This window comes from Hyperolius riggenbachi, chromosome 3, assembly GCF_040937935.1.
Source record: "Hyperolius riggenbachi isolate aHypRig1 chromosome 3, aHypRig1.pri, whole genome shotgun sequence".
Lineage (NCBI taxonomy): Eukaryota > Metazoa > Chordata > Amphibia > Anura > Hyperoliidae > Hyperolius > Hyperolius riggenbachi.
The window spans coordinates 431,193,344-431,212,113 of record NC_090648.1 but is presented as its reverse complement, the minus strand read 5'-3'; the positions used below and the strand labels follow the sequence as shown (position 1 = coordinate 431,212,113).

General features: G+C 43.5%; 1 protein-coding gene across 5 annotated transcripts in view; it reads right to left on the bottom strand.

Moving 5' to 3' along the window:
- Positions 1-1,003: 1,003 nt before the first annotated feature.
- Positions 1,004-18,770, bottom strand: part of PTHLH (parathyroid hormone like hormone) — a 111,104-nt gene continuing 93,337 nt past the window's right edge. For 2 of the 5 annotated variants that reach the window (XM_068277637.1, XM_068277640.1), the window contains 5 exons: positions 13,542-13,722; positions 11,015-11,078; positions 8,190-8,308; positions 4,986-5,384; positions 1,004-1,527 (listed from right to left, as the gene is read on the bottom strand). In XM_068277637.1, the coding sequence (XP_068133738.1) occupies positions 1,518-1,527; positions 4,986-5,384; positions 8,190-8,290 (510 nt within the window). In that variant the 5' untranslated portion in view covers positions 8,291-8,308; positions 11,015-11,078; positions 13,542-13,722 and the 3' untranslated portion in view covers positions 1,004-1,517. Of the gene's footprint in view, positions 1,528-4,985; positions 5,385-8,189; positions 8,309-11,014; positions 11,079-13,541; positions 13,792-18,770 lie in introns of those variants that run through there. The other 3 variants (XM_068277638.1, XM_068277642.1, XM_068277641.1) reach the window with 2 other exon arrangements.

The window sequence follows — 18,770 nt, the reverse complement described above, 5'->3', positions numbered from 1 at the left end:
AGTGGAAATAGGCCCTAGGCTTGGCACAGTTTGCAGAACTGCATGCTTTTTTTCAGAAGTGCACTCCTGAAAAACACATGCAATTCTGTAAAGTATGCTCCCAGCCATAGGGACACAGACCTAAAAGAACTGCAATTGTTCTAATCCATTGCGGAAATTTATGGGCATGAGAAAACCCATTTCCTATAAATGCATTGAAGTCAAGGGCATTGAGAAGAACATTTTTCAAGAAAGTTCTTATTTTCATGAAAATGTGTGTATTGCAAAAATTCCTGTTTTATTTGTGTTAACATTCTAAGTGAAAATGCAAATTTAGGTGCAAACATTCCAGTTCATCCTTGCTGGAAGATCCTTTTGAAGGGAACCTGAAGTGAGAGAGACATGGAGGCTGACATATTTATTTCAATGCTAGTTGCCTGGCAGGACTGCTGATTATCCTCCTCATTTTAGCCATAAATCCTGAAAAAGCAAAAATCTGACAAGATTAGCTGCATGCTTGTTTCAGGTGTGTAAATCAGACCCTATCGCAGATAAAGAGATTAGCAGGACTGCCAGGCAACTGGTATTGTTTAAAATGAACTAAATATGGCAGCCTCCATATTCTTCACTTCAGTGTTCCCTTTAAATGAGGCTTATTTAACATTTGCTCATCCAGGAACCTCAACAGAGATAAAAACAGGTCCTGCTACTGGGTGCAGCACAGGACAAATCTGTGTCATGGATCTTTTTCAAATATCAAAGAGAATTTACATTAGCACAAGCCTCTTAGTGCGTATGCCTAAAAATAGTCCAGATTGGATGTAAGGCAAAACCGTAAAACCGGCGAGGTCTCATCCCAGGAGGTTTGTAACTCTTTAACCGTTTAAAGATCTAATCTCTCTCCATAAACGGAGACAAGTTTTCCTTTAATGCAGAGCGTTTATGAGAATGTGGGTTGTAAATTTGGCCCCGGTTACTCGAGAGGGGAGGGGGGGGGTTGTAACAGAACCAGACAGCCCTCTGCTTACTTTGGACACCGGATTTATTACACATTCTGTACAAATTCCACCAGTCGCCACATCTTATACATGCACAAAAGAGGAAAAAAAGTAATATTTCCATTCAATATCAAAAAATAAAATAAAAAAACTAAAAAAATTTTTTGGCGCTTTCTAGACATTTTAAAGTGCAACATGAAACAGGACGCCAGCAGCACAAGGAATAATAATAAAAAAACACAATAAATATATAATTCAACCAATAAATAAGGGGAGGGGAGGGGCCGCGGGGGAGGCGGCTGTGCAGTATTACAAATGGCGGGGGGAGGAGACAGCGCACATGGGAGGGTAGGGTAGTCTCTCATCATTTTTATGTACAAAGAAAAATAAATACATCTTAAAAGTCCAAGTTCAAAGATCTCCGCTTCGCTCCCCGCACTTCTTAGTAATGTTCTCTGTTTTGTTGTTTATATTGTTTTTGTTTCTTTCTTTTTTTTGTCATGATTTCTCTTTCTCCGATAGAAAAGGGAGATCCAGTTCTCACTGCGTTCTGCAAACAGAAGAAACCAAAAAAATCTATTTAATTTACGTTAATTAAAACCATTCAATCAGCAAAAAAAAAAAAAAAGTTTTCCAATATCACAAAACTTCCCTCATGCAAACGAGTCAGGAGTTTTAGAGTCCAGAGCCAGACTACCCACAGGGTTCCTTGGGGAGTTACCTAGGGCCTGGTACTTTAAGGGAGGGCCTTGCACAGATTTTTTTTATTTTAGATTGCTTTTTTGCTACCTGATAAATAATGACAGCTTATCCGTGTTTTATGCTGGGAATACACTATGGCTAGGTGCACACTTAGCTTTCCGGAAAATGCTGAGTTTTTGCCGCTAATGGAAGTCTACAGGCCACATGAAAAAACGCATATGCGTGCGTTTTTAAAAACGATGGTTTTGTTGCATAATATTCAAAAACGCACATAATGATAGTCAATGGGAATGCAATGGCATGCGTTTTTCATGCGTTTTTATATGCATTTTTTTCATTGTTTTGTGATGTATTTCCACTTCCTGTTGTCTTCCTAGTGATTTGCATAAATCAAAATATTAAACTGCGAAACGCAAACGCATTAAAAAGCACTCAAAACAAAACGCATCTGTAGTAAAAAAAACGCAAACGCACTAAAAATGCAGCTAAAACTCATGAGAAACGCACAAAAAAAAAATATACACATGATCTAAAATGCAGCCTTTTATGTTATGTTAGGTGTGCACCTACCCGAAGAGTTTTTTTGGCAGATTTACTGGCCAATCGGTTTACTGATCGATTTTCCGATCGATTTCCATTCACTTCGATCATTTTTCTGATCGATTTTCTCATAGAAGTCAGATTGGACCCGTTGGAAATGATCTATGGAGCCATCTGTCTGCCAAAAAACTCACTGTGTATTCCCAGCATTAGGCTGCAGTGATGGGCATATGGGGGAGCTGTCTCAATCCCTTGTTGAATCTTTGCCTGTCTGCTTTTGGCATCAGTAATTAACGTCACACACTTGGAACAAGCAGGCAGTCAAAGGAGTCAGATGGGATTCGAATTAAAACATCGGCTACTCAAAGGGTTCAATCTCCAGGGATCTGCAAACCTCTTCATTGTGTATTACACATTTTGACCGGATTTAATTTTGATCAGATTTTTTTTTTAATTTATATTGTTTGCTGGTAGAAGATTGCAGGTTTCACCTGAATAATATTGCAATGACAGCTGACCAGTGAAACGTTAGTTTTTCCAACTTGATGCAAATTGTGCTGCAATGTGTATGCAGTTTGATGTTGGTCCATTCAAATGAACTTGCTGTCAATTTTGATAGGCTCAATGCACATTTTCATGCCTCTTTGTATGAAAATTGAAATGAAGTCGGAAAAATGTGCAACTCATGAAATATTTCTAATTGAAACGTAGCAAGGGAGGAGGGATGGGAGGACTATCGCAGGTGTGCCGAGCTAGGGACACCAGTTCAGAATGATTAGGAAATGGGGTTCCCGTCACAATGGCGATGGAACAAGTGCAGATCTGGTAACTGAGTACAATAGAGGTCTCACTCAGAGTCCCTGAGAGATACAACAAGTATTAGTAGAGGCGCAACTAGGAAGTGCAGCCACTGCAACCACAGGGGGATGCAGAGGTGTGGGACCAACTACTAACCTTCCCTTTCTCTAATAGTTCTATCAGGTGTTTTTGTGGCTACACGTTTTATTGGTGTGAAGATCCTGATGGCCACGCCCACGCTTGTTTTATGAGGCTTGTAAGATGGGCCCTCAGGCTGTGAGGGTCACTAAGAAGAGCCAAAGGAAGGGCTGAGAACCTTAAGGGGTTCCATCAAAGATTTGCTGGGGGGCCCTATGATTTGTCATTTCGCCCCCCTGAGTATTAGGGAACTTTGGGCATTTCTGCTGAGGGGAGGGAGGAGTTCTGCCCACCCTCTGTTACCCGAAGGTGATAATTTGTTGCTCCTGCCCCAACACGGGCCAGACAGAGGGCCTTAAAGAGAACCCGAGGTGTGTTTAAAGAATGTTATCTGCATACAGAGGCTGGATCTGCCTATACAGCCCAGCCTCTGTTGCTATCCCAAACCCCATTAAGGTCCCCCTGCACTCTGCATTCCCTCATAAATCACAGCCGTGCTGTGAGGCTGTGTTTACATCTTTAGTGTCAGTCTCAGCTGCTCCCCCGCCTCCTGCATAGCTCCGGTCCGTGCCCCCATCCCTTCCCTCCAATCAGCAGGGAGGGAAGGGATGCAGGCGGGGACTGGAGTTCTGCAGGAGGCGGGGAGAGCAGCAGACTGACACTATAGAGATAAACACAGCCAGCTCTGACAAGCTGTTTGTCAGCAGCGTGGCTGTGATTTATGAGGGATTGCAGAGTGCAGGGGGACCTTAGGGGGGTTTGGGATAGCAACAGAGGCTGGGCTGTATAGACAGATCCAGCCTCTGTATGCAGATAATATTCTTCAAACCCACCTCGGGTTCTCTTTAAGCATTGCACGAGACTCTATTAAGCACGTCTAATAAATAGAATGTATTAACCATGGCTTTCAGCAGAACTTCATCCAAATGAACTTAAATTTCACCAACTTGCAATAAAATCTGCAGCCCGTTTGGAAAGTAACATAACAGCTCATCCCACGCAGAGACCAAGGATAAATACCACACGGAGATGAGCTGACTTAAATAGGATCTCGCCACGTTTGGACTGTTTAGTCATCTCTATTGACTTAGTGTGACTGTGTGGGGCAGAGTTGTAACATTCTGGAAGAGCTAGGACTCTGCTCATGGAAACCAATCAAATTTCAGCTACTCCCCCTCCCCCCCCCCCCCTCCCCCCAAAAAAAGAAAAGTGACTATCTTCCAATTAGCCTTTGTTTACATAGGAGGGTGTTGTCTACAGCAGCCAATCATGTATAAAATCCACAGCTGTGAGGTCCAGGCAGACATTTTGCAAGACTGGCATTAATTGTATTAAGCCTGAAATATCAGTTTTTAAGAGGGCCAGCCTGTTGAAAACATAAGGTGAACTCCTCCTCTTTTTATTGTTGGGAAGGAATTTGGAAAATATTGCTTAAAGGGATGTTCTGCTTCATAGTGGTTCTTAAAGTATTTGATGAACCGGTGGCCTCAGTGTTTTTGTATCTATTGAAAACACACCAAGAGTCTGACCAATGCACAGTTGCTCAATGCCCTCCTGACTTAAGGTGCCCAATAATGCTACAATCTTGTCCAATCTTACCATTTCTAATCAATATGAGCCTGAGACTACCTAAAATATATACACTCACTTTACCTTTCTACTACATAGATTTGATAAGACTGTATAATTGATGGGCATTGTCGGGGTTTTAGGGGTGTTCCAACCACTTCTCTTCATCACATTAAAAAAAATATCAGCACAGTTGTGGGTAGAGGGGTAGGTTACTGTTTTGTTTTTTTATTTTTTTTTCTCAGAGGTTTGTCTACTGACCTGATGCCCAGTTCTTCCCACCAAACTTCTGGTCCAGGCGGGTCCTGCAAGCCTTCTAGTGCCGCCCTCTCTTTCCTCTTTCTTTTGTCCTGCTCCTTTCTTTTGCCTGGCTTGCCCTTCTTTTTCTTGCCTGGGATTTTGGGTGGGGGATCTTTGAAGATCTGTGACTTGTGTGTCTCCTGAGTCAGCTGAGTCGTGACTCCTTCCTCTTCACCCACCATGCGCAAGGTGTTAAAGTTCTTGACGCTGGGAATGGGGCGAGGCAGTTCCTCAGGGACTGATCGGATTTCAGCCGTATTCACTCCTTCAATGAGATTCTGCAGGAAGATTCTGCGTCTGAGCTCTTGGAGAGATCTGCCCTTGTCGTGTAGAAGCTGGTGTTCGGAGACCGCTCTTCGTCTATAAGAAACGAAGAAACAATGTCAATTACATGAAGACTAGTGTAATTTGAAAAAGTATCAGCATAGATTACTACAACTGTCTCTGTATTTTTATAGAGAATTTTCATTCATTAGAATTTAGCGGAGACTGAAGCCTGTTCTGACACAATTTGCTTAGAGTCTATCTAGATATTAAACAGCTCTGCTGGTAGAGACTTCAGAGGAGCTTTTTTTGTTGTTTTTGTTTAGGCTGAATTACACCTTTAAATCTTGGTTCAAGGAAATTTAAATGACGTTGCAGTGGTCAAAATCTGTCTCTGATGGAAGGAAGTGTAACGTGTGGTCACACAGGATAATCTGAAGTGTTTTCACATATGAGAGACACATCCTGCCTAGCTGTGAAACCCACGCAAGAGACAGCATGTCTCACAGGGATAAGTCGAGATCCAAGGCCAGTGCTGGCGGCCGCTCTGCTGGTCTGATCTGCATAGAAAATTCTGTCTGAGCTCATTGACTGAACACACATGCTACAAACACACCCCCATGCACACATTCACACCACAGCCTGGATGAAAAATAAAAAGTCAGGTCTAGAAAGATGCAAAAAGTTGGTTTTCCCACAACCACCACCTCACGCTTCCATCAAACTACTGTTCCACTTCCTAAAACACTGTGCATTAGTATCTGGACTGGATACCACACAAAAAATGTAAAATGCTTTCAAGGGTCACTTCACCCAAAGCCAACATTGAGGATGAGGCTTGTTTTATCTCTGGAGGGTTCTGGTGGTGAGATCTCTGCATTCACTCAATATGAGGGGCTCCTGGAGAACCCGTGCCCACTGGACACAAATACATTTGGATGGACTTCTGTAGTAAGAAGCAGGAAGATACCAAGTTAGTCAATAAATGGTATCATCCTGATTCAAAACTTCTTGCTTTTACTGATGGCTAATACAGTACAATACTCTACTGCTACTACATCTTTAATAAGAGAATTTATTAAAAACAGAGTGGATCGGGGGAGAACTACCCATAGCATATGGCCAAGGGTAGTCGCTGGTCCTTCTTCTATACCCATCCCTACTACTTCTCTTTACTGTCCATGTCTTTCTCTCTCTCTCTCTCTCCTCCCCCACAATCTTCTGCCTTTCTTGCCCCGAGTTGGAATTCTGCAAGAGCCACATAGGCTCTGGCCTAGGTAAGGTCCTTACCAAGAGGAACATTGGCTGTGGAAGAGGGGGCTGCTGCACATGGGAGACCAGGCTGCAAAGGAGGGGCAGCACATGAGATTGGGAGCTACTGCTTCGGGAAGGAAGGGCTTAGTACGGAAGAAAGAGGCTGTTGTACTTAGAAGGGACTGATGAACGTGGAGTAGACGCAGAATGGGATGGTAGGGCTACTGCACAGCACAGGAAGGTGTATATAAGGAGGGGAGGTTGATGAGTGATGACAGAAGAGTTGAGGGGGGTTAGAGCCAATCCCTGCTTCTGCCTCTATCCCCCTCTATGTTTGCCTCCCTGTCTTTCCCTTCCAAATCTCTCTATTTTCCCCTCATTTCTCTCTTCCCTAGTCTCTCTCCCTCCCACCCTTTTCTCTCTGTCCTGTGCAGACAATGCAGCATTGATCAGCAGCACAATGAGCCCGGGGTAAGGTGTCACACCAGCGTAAGGTGCAGGTTTAATTACACGTCTCTGGTAAGAGCTGCGTGTGTGCACTTGATTCCTGTCCTTTTTTCTTCTATATTTAACCTAAGAATCATCTCAGAATTAATCCGCCAATGTGGGTGGAAATCTGAGTCCTGAAAGGGCTGCATTTCTTGTTAAAACTCTGAGGTTCATACAGCAGCGCAGCCAGCGTGGTGCAGCCAAGGGGTGGGATGGGGGCTTGGCTGGCCTTCTCTCCTCATTTCTCCTATCATTTCCCGATCTTCAGGAGTCCTCCTCTAATGCCCTCTACTGTCACTACCGAAAGGATGCAGAACAGAAAATAATATTCTGTAGAACTAAGATTAGGCAAATCTTGTCTAAAAACAATGAGTAGGCTGGGGATAAAAACTGTTTTGAACACACTGACCAAGTAGGACTTAACAGAGTAGGTGGGGCAGAGACTCAGCCCACTCTTCTGTGACTGTTGAGCAACCCCATGGGTCGCCCACACAGGAAGTAAATAAATCAGGGTAGCACTACCGGCTATTTTTAAAATATTATTTTATAAAAAAAAATTCAAGATCTGGTGTAACCAAATGGTCGAAATAAGCGTTCAGAAATCCTTGAAAGGTCTCGGAGGCATTTGTGTCACCCGACTGCTTCCAAAGATGGGCAGTTCTGTACTGCGCATGTGCGAGTGCACACTTGTGTAGGCGCAGCACGATGTCACCCGTCTTCGGGAAGCTCTTGTGGACACAATTGTTTCTGAAGCCTTCCAAGGGCTCACGAAAGGCAGAAAATTTGAATGTGGGTCAGCCCTGGAACTAGGACACCGAGAGAGGACGGGAAAGGGTCTATGAGATGAGGTGAGTATCTGCCTTTTTTCTTTTTCTTTTTTTTTTTTTTTTTTACAGTCACTTCAGACTTGTTTTAAAAGTGATATTTAGGTTTTATGTTCTTGTAGACATCATGAGCTAAGCTTAACTCTTACATCTCTTGGGCTCATTGAGATTCTGCTCATGTGCCACCTAAAGAGGGGAGGTGGGGGTTGGGAGACAAATGTTTTCTCCCGATCTCATTTGAGCTCTAGCACAGTAACATGCTCATACACACACTTATATGCTGTAGATATACACAAACACTGACAAGCCAATGACGACACACACAGATTCTTACACTCTGCCGTTGAGCCCTTGTGCCGGCCTCCCATGGGCGGGGAATGTACAGCTGAGGATAAAGACTGCCAGACTGCAGTGTGGTAGGAGACTCCGCAACATCCTGAGTGTGAACGGGACCTGTGGAGAGATGACATTTTGTCAGAAGATCCACAGCAAAGACAGAACTTGAATTACATTCCATTTATGTTTTAGTACTCTGCTAAACCTGCTTTTCATCTAAACTGGTGGCATAAACTATGTAATAATGCATGTAATATCAAGAACATAGAAAACCACCATTACTATGAAAAACTAAACATGGTACAACAACCTATTCAAAAACATAATCCAGTACAAGAAATACAGTGGAACTGTGTCCGCCAACCAGAATCTTTCAAGAACTGAGAATTCACTAAAATGGATACTGATTTTTTTGAACTGTTTGAGTAAAGATGTTGTTGTTTACAGGCTCTGTATAGCTTAATTAGTCATACACATGTGGAAATGTTAGAAAAATCAGGACCTTTGTGTAGCTATTGTAGTCCTCCACACAAATGCTCATGGTACACACACACACTATACCTATACATACACCACACAGTATACACACACACCATACATCCACGCTTGACAAACACATACAGTACACACAAAACATATGCACGTTATGCATACACACTCAGCACACGCCTATTGCATACGCTGTACACACACGTACATATACACACACTACTTACAAAGTGTATACAAACACTATAACATAAACACACCACACACAAAATAAACATTATACATACAAACATTAGGCATAGATAAACTGTACACGCACACACACGTACGCACACACACACACACGTACACGTACACACACACACACACACACACACGTACACGTACACGTACACACACACACGTACACGTGTACACACACACACACACACACACACACACACACACACATGTACACACACACACACACACGTACACACACACACACACACACGTACACACACACATGTACACACACGTACACGTACACACGTACACACACACGTACATACACACACACACGTACATACACACACACGTACATACACACACACGTACACACACACACGTACACACACACACACGTACACACACACACGTACACACACACACGTACACACACGTACACACACACACGTACACACACACGTACACACACACACACACACGTACACACACACGTACACACACACACGTACGTACACACACACACACACACACACACGTACACGTACACGTACACACACACACACACACACACACCAAACACTATCCATATGCACTGTTGTGCATAACACAATCCACACAGTATACGCACATACTATACATACACATACACACAAGTAGACATACAGACATATGCACATTATACACTCACACTATACATACACACAATCGTGTACATGTTCTCTAACACACACACTTTTCATGCACACTTTCTACACATACTACACATGGCCAGCACAGACACACAAGTCTATAGATGACCACATGTGACACTTTTACCAAACAAATATCACACACCACTGTCTAATCAGATTTCATTAGGACCGTGGCTGTTTCCTGTCACATTGCTTTCCATGATTTGGCTATATTTAACTAATTAGATGTAGCAGATTCTTTCACATTTCCTTTAATCCGATATTACAAGATGTCTGCACAATTTAAGACGTCCTGCTCAGGGGCGTAACTAGGACTCACGGGGCCCCCCTGCGAAACTTTGAATGGGGCCCCCTCCCGCCTTTTCTCCGTGTCCAGACTCCTCCAGCATTACTACAGTACACAGCACTTGGGGAGGGGTGGAAAGGCTGGAGGTAGAACAGGCTGTACACAAGACCAAGCTGCACACTGAATAGGGACTGTCTATAAATCTTGGTCTGCAAAACTTTGTATGATTCCTTATCAGTGGCTGAGCAGATGCAGTTATTAGAACAACTGAGCAAAGAGCAGAAAGTTTTTTTTCTCTCCTTGCCCTTAGTTGTCAGTCTGCCAGAATGGGGCCCCCTGTGGCTTCTGGGCCCCCCTGCAGCTGCATCCCTTGCAGGGTCTATTGTTACGCCCCTGGTCCTGCTTAAATCAACTGAACAGATTCCAAGAGTCACAACTGAGACAACAAGCCTTCTGAAACGGTTACTTCACCCAAAAGTGACATGTCAGTGTCTGGTGGAGTCTAGAAAGTAAATCTATAGCTCAAGAGTTTTAGTGCTGGGCTCTCTGCAGACCTGAGTTCCCAGCTCTGCACACCTGAAGTACCTTGCTTTTTTTTTTTTTACTTCTATTAAGAGGATATAACAGAAAAAGAGGGGGAAGCCAAAGGTCTGCAGGATCACCAAGAACCAGGTACTACACTGCTTGCATCCCCAAAATATATAAACGGACAGCAGGTATTCATCTCCCCATATTCCATGTATATCTGAAACTCAATATTTCATGTATATCTGAAGACCAACAACTACACTGACCTCCAAGTGCTATTATTTATGTCTAAACTATTTCCTGTAGCCCTAATCCCCTGTTTCTAATAAATCCACTTTGTTCATATATAATTAACTCAGTGAATAACAAGCATGCAATGGAAAAAGAGTAAGGAATGGAAGAGAGAGAGCTCAGGACAATCTCAGATTCACTTTAGCTCAGTTGTGCAGAGTTTTGCTGAGATCAGGAAATGTTGATTTTAAGCTGCAGGAAATACTACATTAGAGCTATCCTTTTTAAATCTTCTGTACTCTGTTAACCACATGCGGTGACAGGGAAGGGAACCATAGATAGAACTGAGGACATGGAGTAGTCACCTACCTGTAGAGATGTTCCAGAATCCTGTCTGTGGGATTCAGATATTTCAGAATAAATAGAGAAAAACCTAAAACAGAAGAGGGAGACATTGTGTGAGATGATGCAGCAATGTGACTTGTCACAACACAATAATTACACAACAAGAGATCATGAAGTGGACTGTCCTTCAGATGTCAGCGAACTACAAGTCCCAGGAGACTATCATGGTATCCCCATTCTGAAACTTGTAGTTCTCCAACCACTTGAGAATTTTGTAGTATGAATTTTGTACTATACACTGTACAATAATTACACCATATCCTTTAGATGTGGGTGAACTACAAGTCACAGCAGAATCTCACGGTATCCCCATTCTGACACTTGTAGTTCTCCAACCACCTGATGAGCTGAGAAGTTTGTAATATGATTCTTTTGCTGTACACAATACAATAATTACACAACAAGGGATCATGAAATGAACTGTCCTTTAGATGTCGGCAAAGTACAAGTCACAGCGGACTCTCACGGTATCCCCATTCTGAAACTTGTAGTTCTCCAACCACCTGATGAGCTGAGAAGTTTGTAATATGAATCTTTTGCTGTACACGGTACAATAATTACACAACAAGGGATCGTGAAATGCACTGTCCTTTAGACGTCAGTGAACTACAAGTCACAGCGGACTCTCACGGTATCCCCATTCTGAAACTTGTAGTTCTCCAACCACCTGATGAGCTGAGAGGTTTGTAATATGAATTTTATACTGTACAATAATTACACAACAGTTGATCATGAAATGGACTGTCCTTCAGATGTCGGGGAACTATAAGTCACAGCGCACTCTCACACTATCCCCATTCTGAAACTTGTAGTTCTCCAACCACCTGATGAGCTGAGACGTTTGTCATGTGCATTTGTGGCACATATGACCCTACTATCCACAGAGGATATACCGGGCACATCAGAGTTATCACGCCACAAGAGAGCGACAGTCCCCTGGAGCAGTCACTGTAAGCATGCAAAAACCTGGCAACTGTGGGCACAGTGTAATGTATACTTGGCATCTTTAGGGCACAGTGTTACTTCTTTCAAATTGGTAATTTGCTATTTATGCCCGTAGGGGTCACCCTTGTAGCATGCTTGTATTTTTTCACCCACTGAACAGAGACATAACTCTGAACAAAGACAGTTTCATAGAGGAATGTCGTTGGATACCTTCACATGCCAACCTTGCCCTGTCCTGTCTAGGTTGGCATGGAACTTTGACAAAGTACCCACCCCTGTCCAGCAGCTTGGAGCCATACACCGGAGACATCAGCACAGCCAAGAACTGCAAGACAATCCACATATCTGGCACATACACATAAAAGACCCCCCCTAAACAGCCCACCTGTGCCAGAACCTGATTACATCCCCATAATACCATAATAGTGGTATTCATCAACCTGCGGCCCCACACCGCCCAGTACATCTCTTCACAATTACAGTAAGAATGCTCTCCTAATCCTAACCCCCCCAACCTTTACCCTAAAAGGCTGCTGTAGTAATCAGATGACACGGTGATAAACTGTCTTTTCCACTCGCTATGCGGAGAGACAAGGAGATTTCCTACCGAACGCAGACAATTCTTCGCATTCCTCTTCTGAATTCTTGGACAGCTCCGAACTCTGAGCTCAATGGTGCAGCCACACAGCCTAAAGCCAGAGTAATTGCCCGAGTAACCCTAGATTGCCAAATGGAGCGCTATACATGTGGCGGAGTGCGCTCAAATATCTCAATAATCTCTGCATGAAAAAAAAAATGCAAAAACAATGCATAGTTGTGCTTGGAAAGTTTGTGGGAGTTGGATGCTGTCTGCACAAGCAATGGGATCAGACTGAGGGTCCAGCATCTTGCCAGGGGGCATCTATTGCCCTGTCCCGGGATACATCAGAAAGAGATCAGAAGATCCATTAAACCACTCCACTCATCCCTACACATGGGGCATTCAGAGCAAATCCACCAAAAATCAACCATAACTTCTCAAAAGTTTCAATCAACAATCCAGTGCACATCACCATCCAATGATATATAATTCAACACCAGCCAGGATATCATGGATGAGACGCAGCTAAATAAAATCTATCAAATATCTCAAACAGAATGGACCGTTTATTTTGTCCCCTAAAAATATATCATCCCAATCAAAGACTTGTCATTGTGACATCAGTTAGGCAAGTTCTGTTTACTCTGGGATTCACATAAAAATCACAAAAAGATACTGCAACTATCACTATATATGTAACTTTATATATACTATATATGTAACTATATATATATAGTTTTTGTTGTATCATTTTCCCTTTATGTTGCAAAATACATATGTAAGTGAAACATAAATAAACAGAAGAGAAAAGTTTTAGGAACTATAGGTAAGATTTCTGCAGATGGATAAAGAGGAATGTTTGTTGTAAAAATAAGAAAATAATAGAAAAAAGAATGGAAAGTAAAATAATGAAAAGTGCATCTGAGTTTTATAAAGCCATAAGAGTGGCAGCAGGGATGCACTTACCTTCTCAGCTCAGCTGCTGTAGCCTGTGATCAGTGGCAGCACTCAGTCCTGTGTGCACTCCTCTGCTATTCCCAGAGCTGATAGGATGGAGCAGTCCAGGACTCGAGGAAAGAGCTGTGTCCTTTGGCTGAGTGTGAGCAGAACTGGATTCCTTCTCAGTGAGCTCTTAATAAAGACAAAACTGTGACATCATAAGTTTCATTCCCCTTTTCAACTAACTAAACAGTCATGTTGGTTCATTGATGGTGAGGCATGTGATCTCACCACCCCCCAACACTCCTCCAATCTCGCATACAGTACATAGCCAATGCCAAGAGCAATGGAGGGAGTGTCCTGCAAGAAGCTCACCTGTCACTTATACACCACTCCTAGGAGCTGTCTGCAGAGGTGTGAGAGAGAAATAATAAGCAGAAGAGGAAGAAAGAGAGAGGAGACAGAAAGAAAAGAAAAAAAAAAAGTGTGTGTAGGGAGACTAGGGATAGACAAGTGGAAAAAGAAGAAAGAGAGAGAGAGACCAAGAGGAGTGTAAGTGAACTCTACCCTAGTGTAACTTTATCCTTCCTCTACATCCTTGGATTCAACCTTTTATATTTCCCATATTGCACCATTTTCTATTGCTTTGGCAATTCCAACATGTAACTTGGCCAATAAAGTTCAGTGGAATGAGAGAGAGAGAGAAGGAGAAAGAGAGAGAGGGATGACAAGAGAAAGGGAGAGAAAGAGAATGAGGAGAGAGAGGGGGGAGAGTTAAAAAAAAAAAAAGTAGAGAAAGGAAACAAAGTTTAGTTGATAAAATGAAATGTAAAAAGTACAGGGAATATGGAGAAGAAAGATGGGGAATGTAGAGGAAAGTGTCAGTGTGAGGAGAAAGAAAGGGCAGAGAGCAGGACTATGGGGGCAGAAGTGATGATGGACTGAGTGGCAGATGAGGAGGGGAGCCTGGGTGCTGCACACACAGAGAAGGGCTGCTTGTTGCAGTGTGATCTGGTTAAGTACCTCTCTCCGCAGCGCCACAAGCACTTTGTACAGCTTCCCACAGACTTGTGCTTGTGGCACAGGGGTGGTCATACATGAAAGTGGCTGGGATTGAACAGAACCACAGGCTTGTGCTTTTAAGACCGATAATATAACCACTGTACCACATGTCCTGAACAGGCTGACTATGTTCATGGAGTGCTGGAAGTGTGTGTTTTCATATAAGAATCCCCCTCCCCTTCTCACATAAAGAGCATAAGCTCAAGTGTACCTGTCACTCTAACAAGTGTGGAAAGCCATTTTACATGAAGGAAGTAAGAATGTGCTGTATGCCATCACCTTACTGTATGCTGCTGAACTGATGGTCTGCATTCCCTCATGTATGGGCTCAGTCTGGGAAATAAGTGAGTGACAGGTGTACTTTATATCAGGACTTGTACTTGTGAGGCGGAGGATGCTGGTCAGAGAGCTGCATTCCCCTCTGGTGACATTCCCATATAAGAGCATTGCAGTCTCGTCTCATCCATAAGCTCAGCATCCATAGGATATTTCCACTCTCCTAGAGAAGGTGTCTGAAACGCTCCCAGCGGTGTCAGTCTGGTATCTGAGGATCGCTCCAGAAAAGGATGGAATCTTGTGGGTGGATTTATAGCTGCTGCAGATTTAGGCAAAAACACTGACATTTAGTTTCCTTTAAAGTGAACCCAAGGTGAGAGTGATATGGAGGCTGCCATATTTATTTCCTTTTAAACAATACCAGTTGCCTGGCAGCCCTGCTGACCTATTTGGCCGAAGGAGTGTCTGAATAACACCAGAAACAAGCATGCAGCTAATCTTGTCAGATCTGACAATAATGTCAGAAACACCTGATCTGCATATGCTTGTTCAGGGTCTATGGCTGAAAGTATTAGAAGCAGAGGATCAGCAGGATAGCCAGGCAACTGGTATTGTTTAAAAGGAACTAAATATGGCAGCCTCCATATCGCTCTCACATCGGGTTCACTTTAACAACAGCATTTCTGACTTTCTGGACCTCCAAGTGACACCAGCCCCCCTCCTTTCATGTCATCACCCACTCCCTCTAGTTTGTATTTTTCAGATGAAAATTGGTCAAAAAGAATGTTGACCGTCGATTGTTCGGCGAAGTTTAACGGTCTCCAACGACCGAACTGTATACACACATGAACGACCAAAAAAATAAGAAATAGACAGAATGTTGAAGTGACGTCTGAGGTGCAATTAACTAAAACGATCGATCTCTGTGCAAACATGAGGGATTATGAATGATCAACTGTTATATGTCGTTTAATGAACTGTACTTGATGAACGACTGGTTGGTGAACTATTTTGGGTCAAAAGGATCCAACCGGTTGGAAAACGACCGACTCGTTTGATGCCGAGACTGAAGGTTGGTCGCCTACGTTAGCTTTACGATCATCAGTTAAAAGATCATTAATTGGTCATTTTAGTAGGTTTCCAACCGATTTTTATCTAATGTGTGTATGTAGTTTAAAGGGAACCTTAACTGAGAGCGATATGGATGTTTCCTTTTAAACAATACCATTTGCTTGGCTGTCCTGTTGATCTCTTTGGCTGGAGTAGTGGCTGAATCACACACCTGAAACAAGCATGCAGCTAATCCAGTCTGACTTCAGTCAGAGCACCTGATCTGCATGCTTGTTCAGGGGCTGTGGCTAAACGTATTAGAGACACAGGAGCAGCCGGAGAATCAGGCAACTGGTATTATTTTAAAAGGAAAAATCCATATCCTTCTCAGTTTAGGATCCGTTTAAGCCTTTGGCAGGGCCCTCTCTCCTTGTGTATCATACTTGATTGTGCACTCTACCCACAGAATAATGTGAACTTGTATTATTGGGACTACTATGTATGTTATTGTATTATTGTACTACCCCTGTGCGTGATCTGGCATTGTGTACCTTATTGCTTATTACCTGTAATGTGTTGTCAGTCACCCGTTATCATTGTCTGTAATCTTATTTATTGTACAGTGCTGTGTAATTAGTTAGCGTTATATAAATCCAATAAATAATACACAATGGGGCCACTGCCACCTTCATGTAGTTTGAGGGCCAACAGACTTTGAATACTACGAACAGATTGTGTAGGTAATCCACATGGATGAAGAAGTACAACTGGCCAGTTATTGGTCAATCACAATTGGATGTGAGGACCAGGCTTCAGTGTGATAAACGTGCTGTCGGCCAGGTCAGATAGTTTTGATTTACTGCTTTGAATTTTGACACTGCAGGAAACTCCCCCCAGGGCCAGTGCTCACCAAAAAGCAATAGAGTAATTGCAAACGCTCAGCACTTTTTGAAGTGATTTTTCAAGGCGATTATAGGCATGAACCTAGCGATTTTCTATTTATACCTAGCGATTTATGGAGTATTTTTTTTTTTTTTGTAAGAACAGTAGTACAACTGCTAGTGTACTTGTTTTGTAACAAAAATGCCTGGAATATTGCTCTGATCTAGAGCTTTTCAGAGCGATTTTCTACTTTCCTATACTTAAAGAGAACCAGAGACGAAGCACCCGCATGTATTTTACCTTATAAATCAGTGGGAACATGACAGTAAACACCTAATCTGCTCTTTGTTACATTGTTCTCTGTTTAATCTGACTGTTATCACCTCTGATAAGAAACCCCGACTGAGCATTCAGTCTGGCTTTGCTACGGCATGATTATAGCGGAGTCTGTCTTCTCTGGTGTCTTTTCAAGCCCAAGCCTGCCCCCTTGTGGCTCTGCTATAATGACTCAGCAATAATCATTCCCGGAAAAGCTAGACTGAATGCTCAGTCCGGGATTCTTATCACAGCTGATAACAGACACTTTTAGCAGTGAGGATGAAATGGAGAGCAGAGTAGGTGTTTTCTCTGATGTTCCCACTGATATATATGGTAAAATACATGAGGGTGCTTCGTCTCTGGTTCACTAGACTAGACTCTGAAGCAAACAAAAATTGCCATTTTTACCTCGTACTTCGCTTCAGTAGTCTCAGTAGAGGTAAACCATTGCATCCCCGAGCCAATACAAGGGCTTTATACCCCCCCAAATCCTGGGGCAAAATCCCACGACTTTCTTGGTCGTGGATTTTGCTGCCCGGGGAGGCAGAGCTTTGAGCTGTAGCTCTGCCTCTACTGACGTCAATGGACGTGCGGATCTCCGCCTCTCCCCGCCCCTCTCTGTGAAGGAAGACTGAGAGGGTCGGGGAGAGGCTAAGATCCCCGGCTATTGACATCAGTGGAGGCAGAGCTACAGTAGAAAGCTCTGCCTCTTTCAGGAAGCGCTGGCCGGATTGTCCCCCGGGGATTTGGGGCGTCTAAAGCCCTCGTTTTGGCACGGGGATGCAGCGGTTTACCTCTACTAAGAGTACTGCAGTGAACCACCAGGTTGTTCACTTCAGTCTCTCTTTAACATTGAGGCTGAATCGCCTCAGAAATCAACAGAACAGCAGAAATGCTGCAGGACCCGCGTCTGCGTTTGGGGAAAAAAATCACATTGCTCTGGTGTGATCCATCCCATTCAAATACGTTAGCCAAGCGCTTTTTAAAGCGCTAGCGTTTTGAAAAGCTCTCAGAAGTGCCCCAGACCTAACTCTGCTCTTTCATAGGACAGTACACACAGCACAACCTCATCCTTCTCCTCTCCATGTCCATGACATGCAGCCTCCTGCCTCTCCTCCTCCCCTCTTCATAGGACAGCACGTGCAGCCTCCAAGCCTCTTCTTTCCTCATTATAGAACAGTACATGCAGCCTCCTGCCTCTCCTCCTCCCCTCTTCATAGGACAGCACGTCCAGCCTCTTCTTTCCTCATTATAGGACAGCACGTGCAGCCTCCTTCCTCTCCTCCTACCCTCTTCATAGGACAGCACATGCAGCCTCCACCAGCCTCTCCTTTCCTCACTATAGGACAGCACGTGCAGCCTCCTTCCTCTCCTCCTCCCCTCTTCATAGGACAGCACATGCAGCCTCTCCTTTCCTCACTATAGGACAGCACGTGCAGCCTACTTCCTCTCCCCCTCCCCTCTTCATAGGACAGCACATGCAGCCTCCACCAGCCTCTCCTTTCCTCACTATAGGACAGTACATGCAACTTCCTGCTTCTTCATCACTTCCCCACTCTATATTTCAGTACATGCAGCTTCCTGCTTCTTCATCACTTCCCCACTCTATATTTCAGTACATGCAGCCTCCTGCCTCTTCATCACTTCCCCACTCTATATTTCAGTACA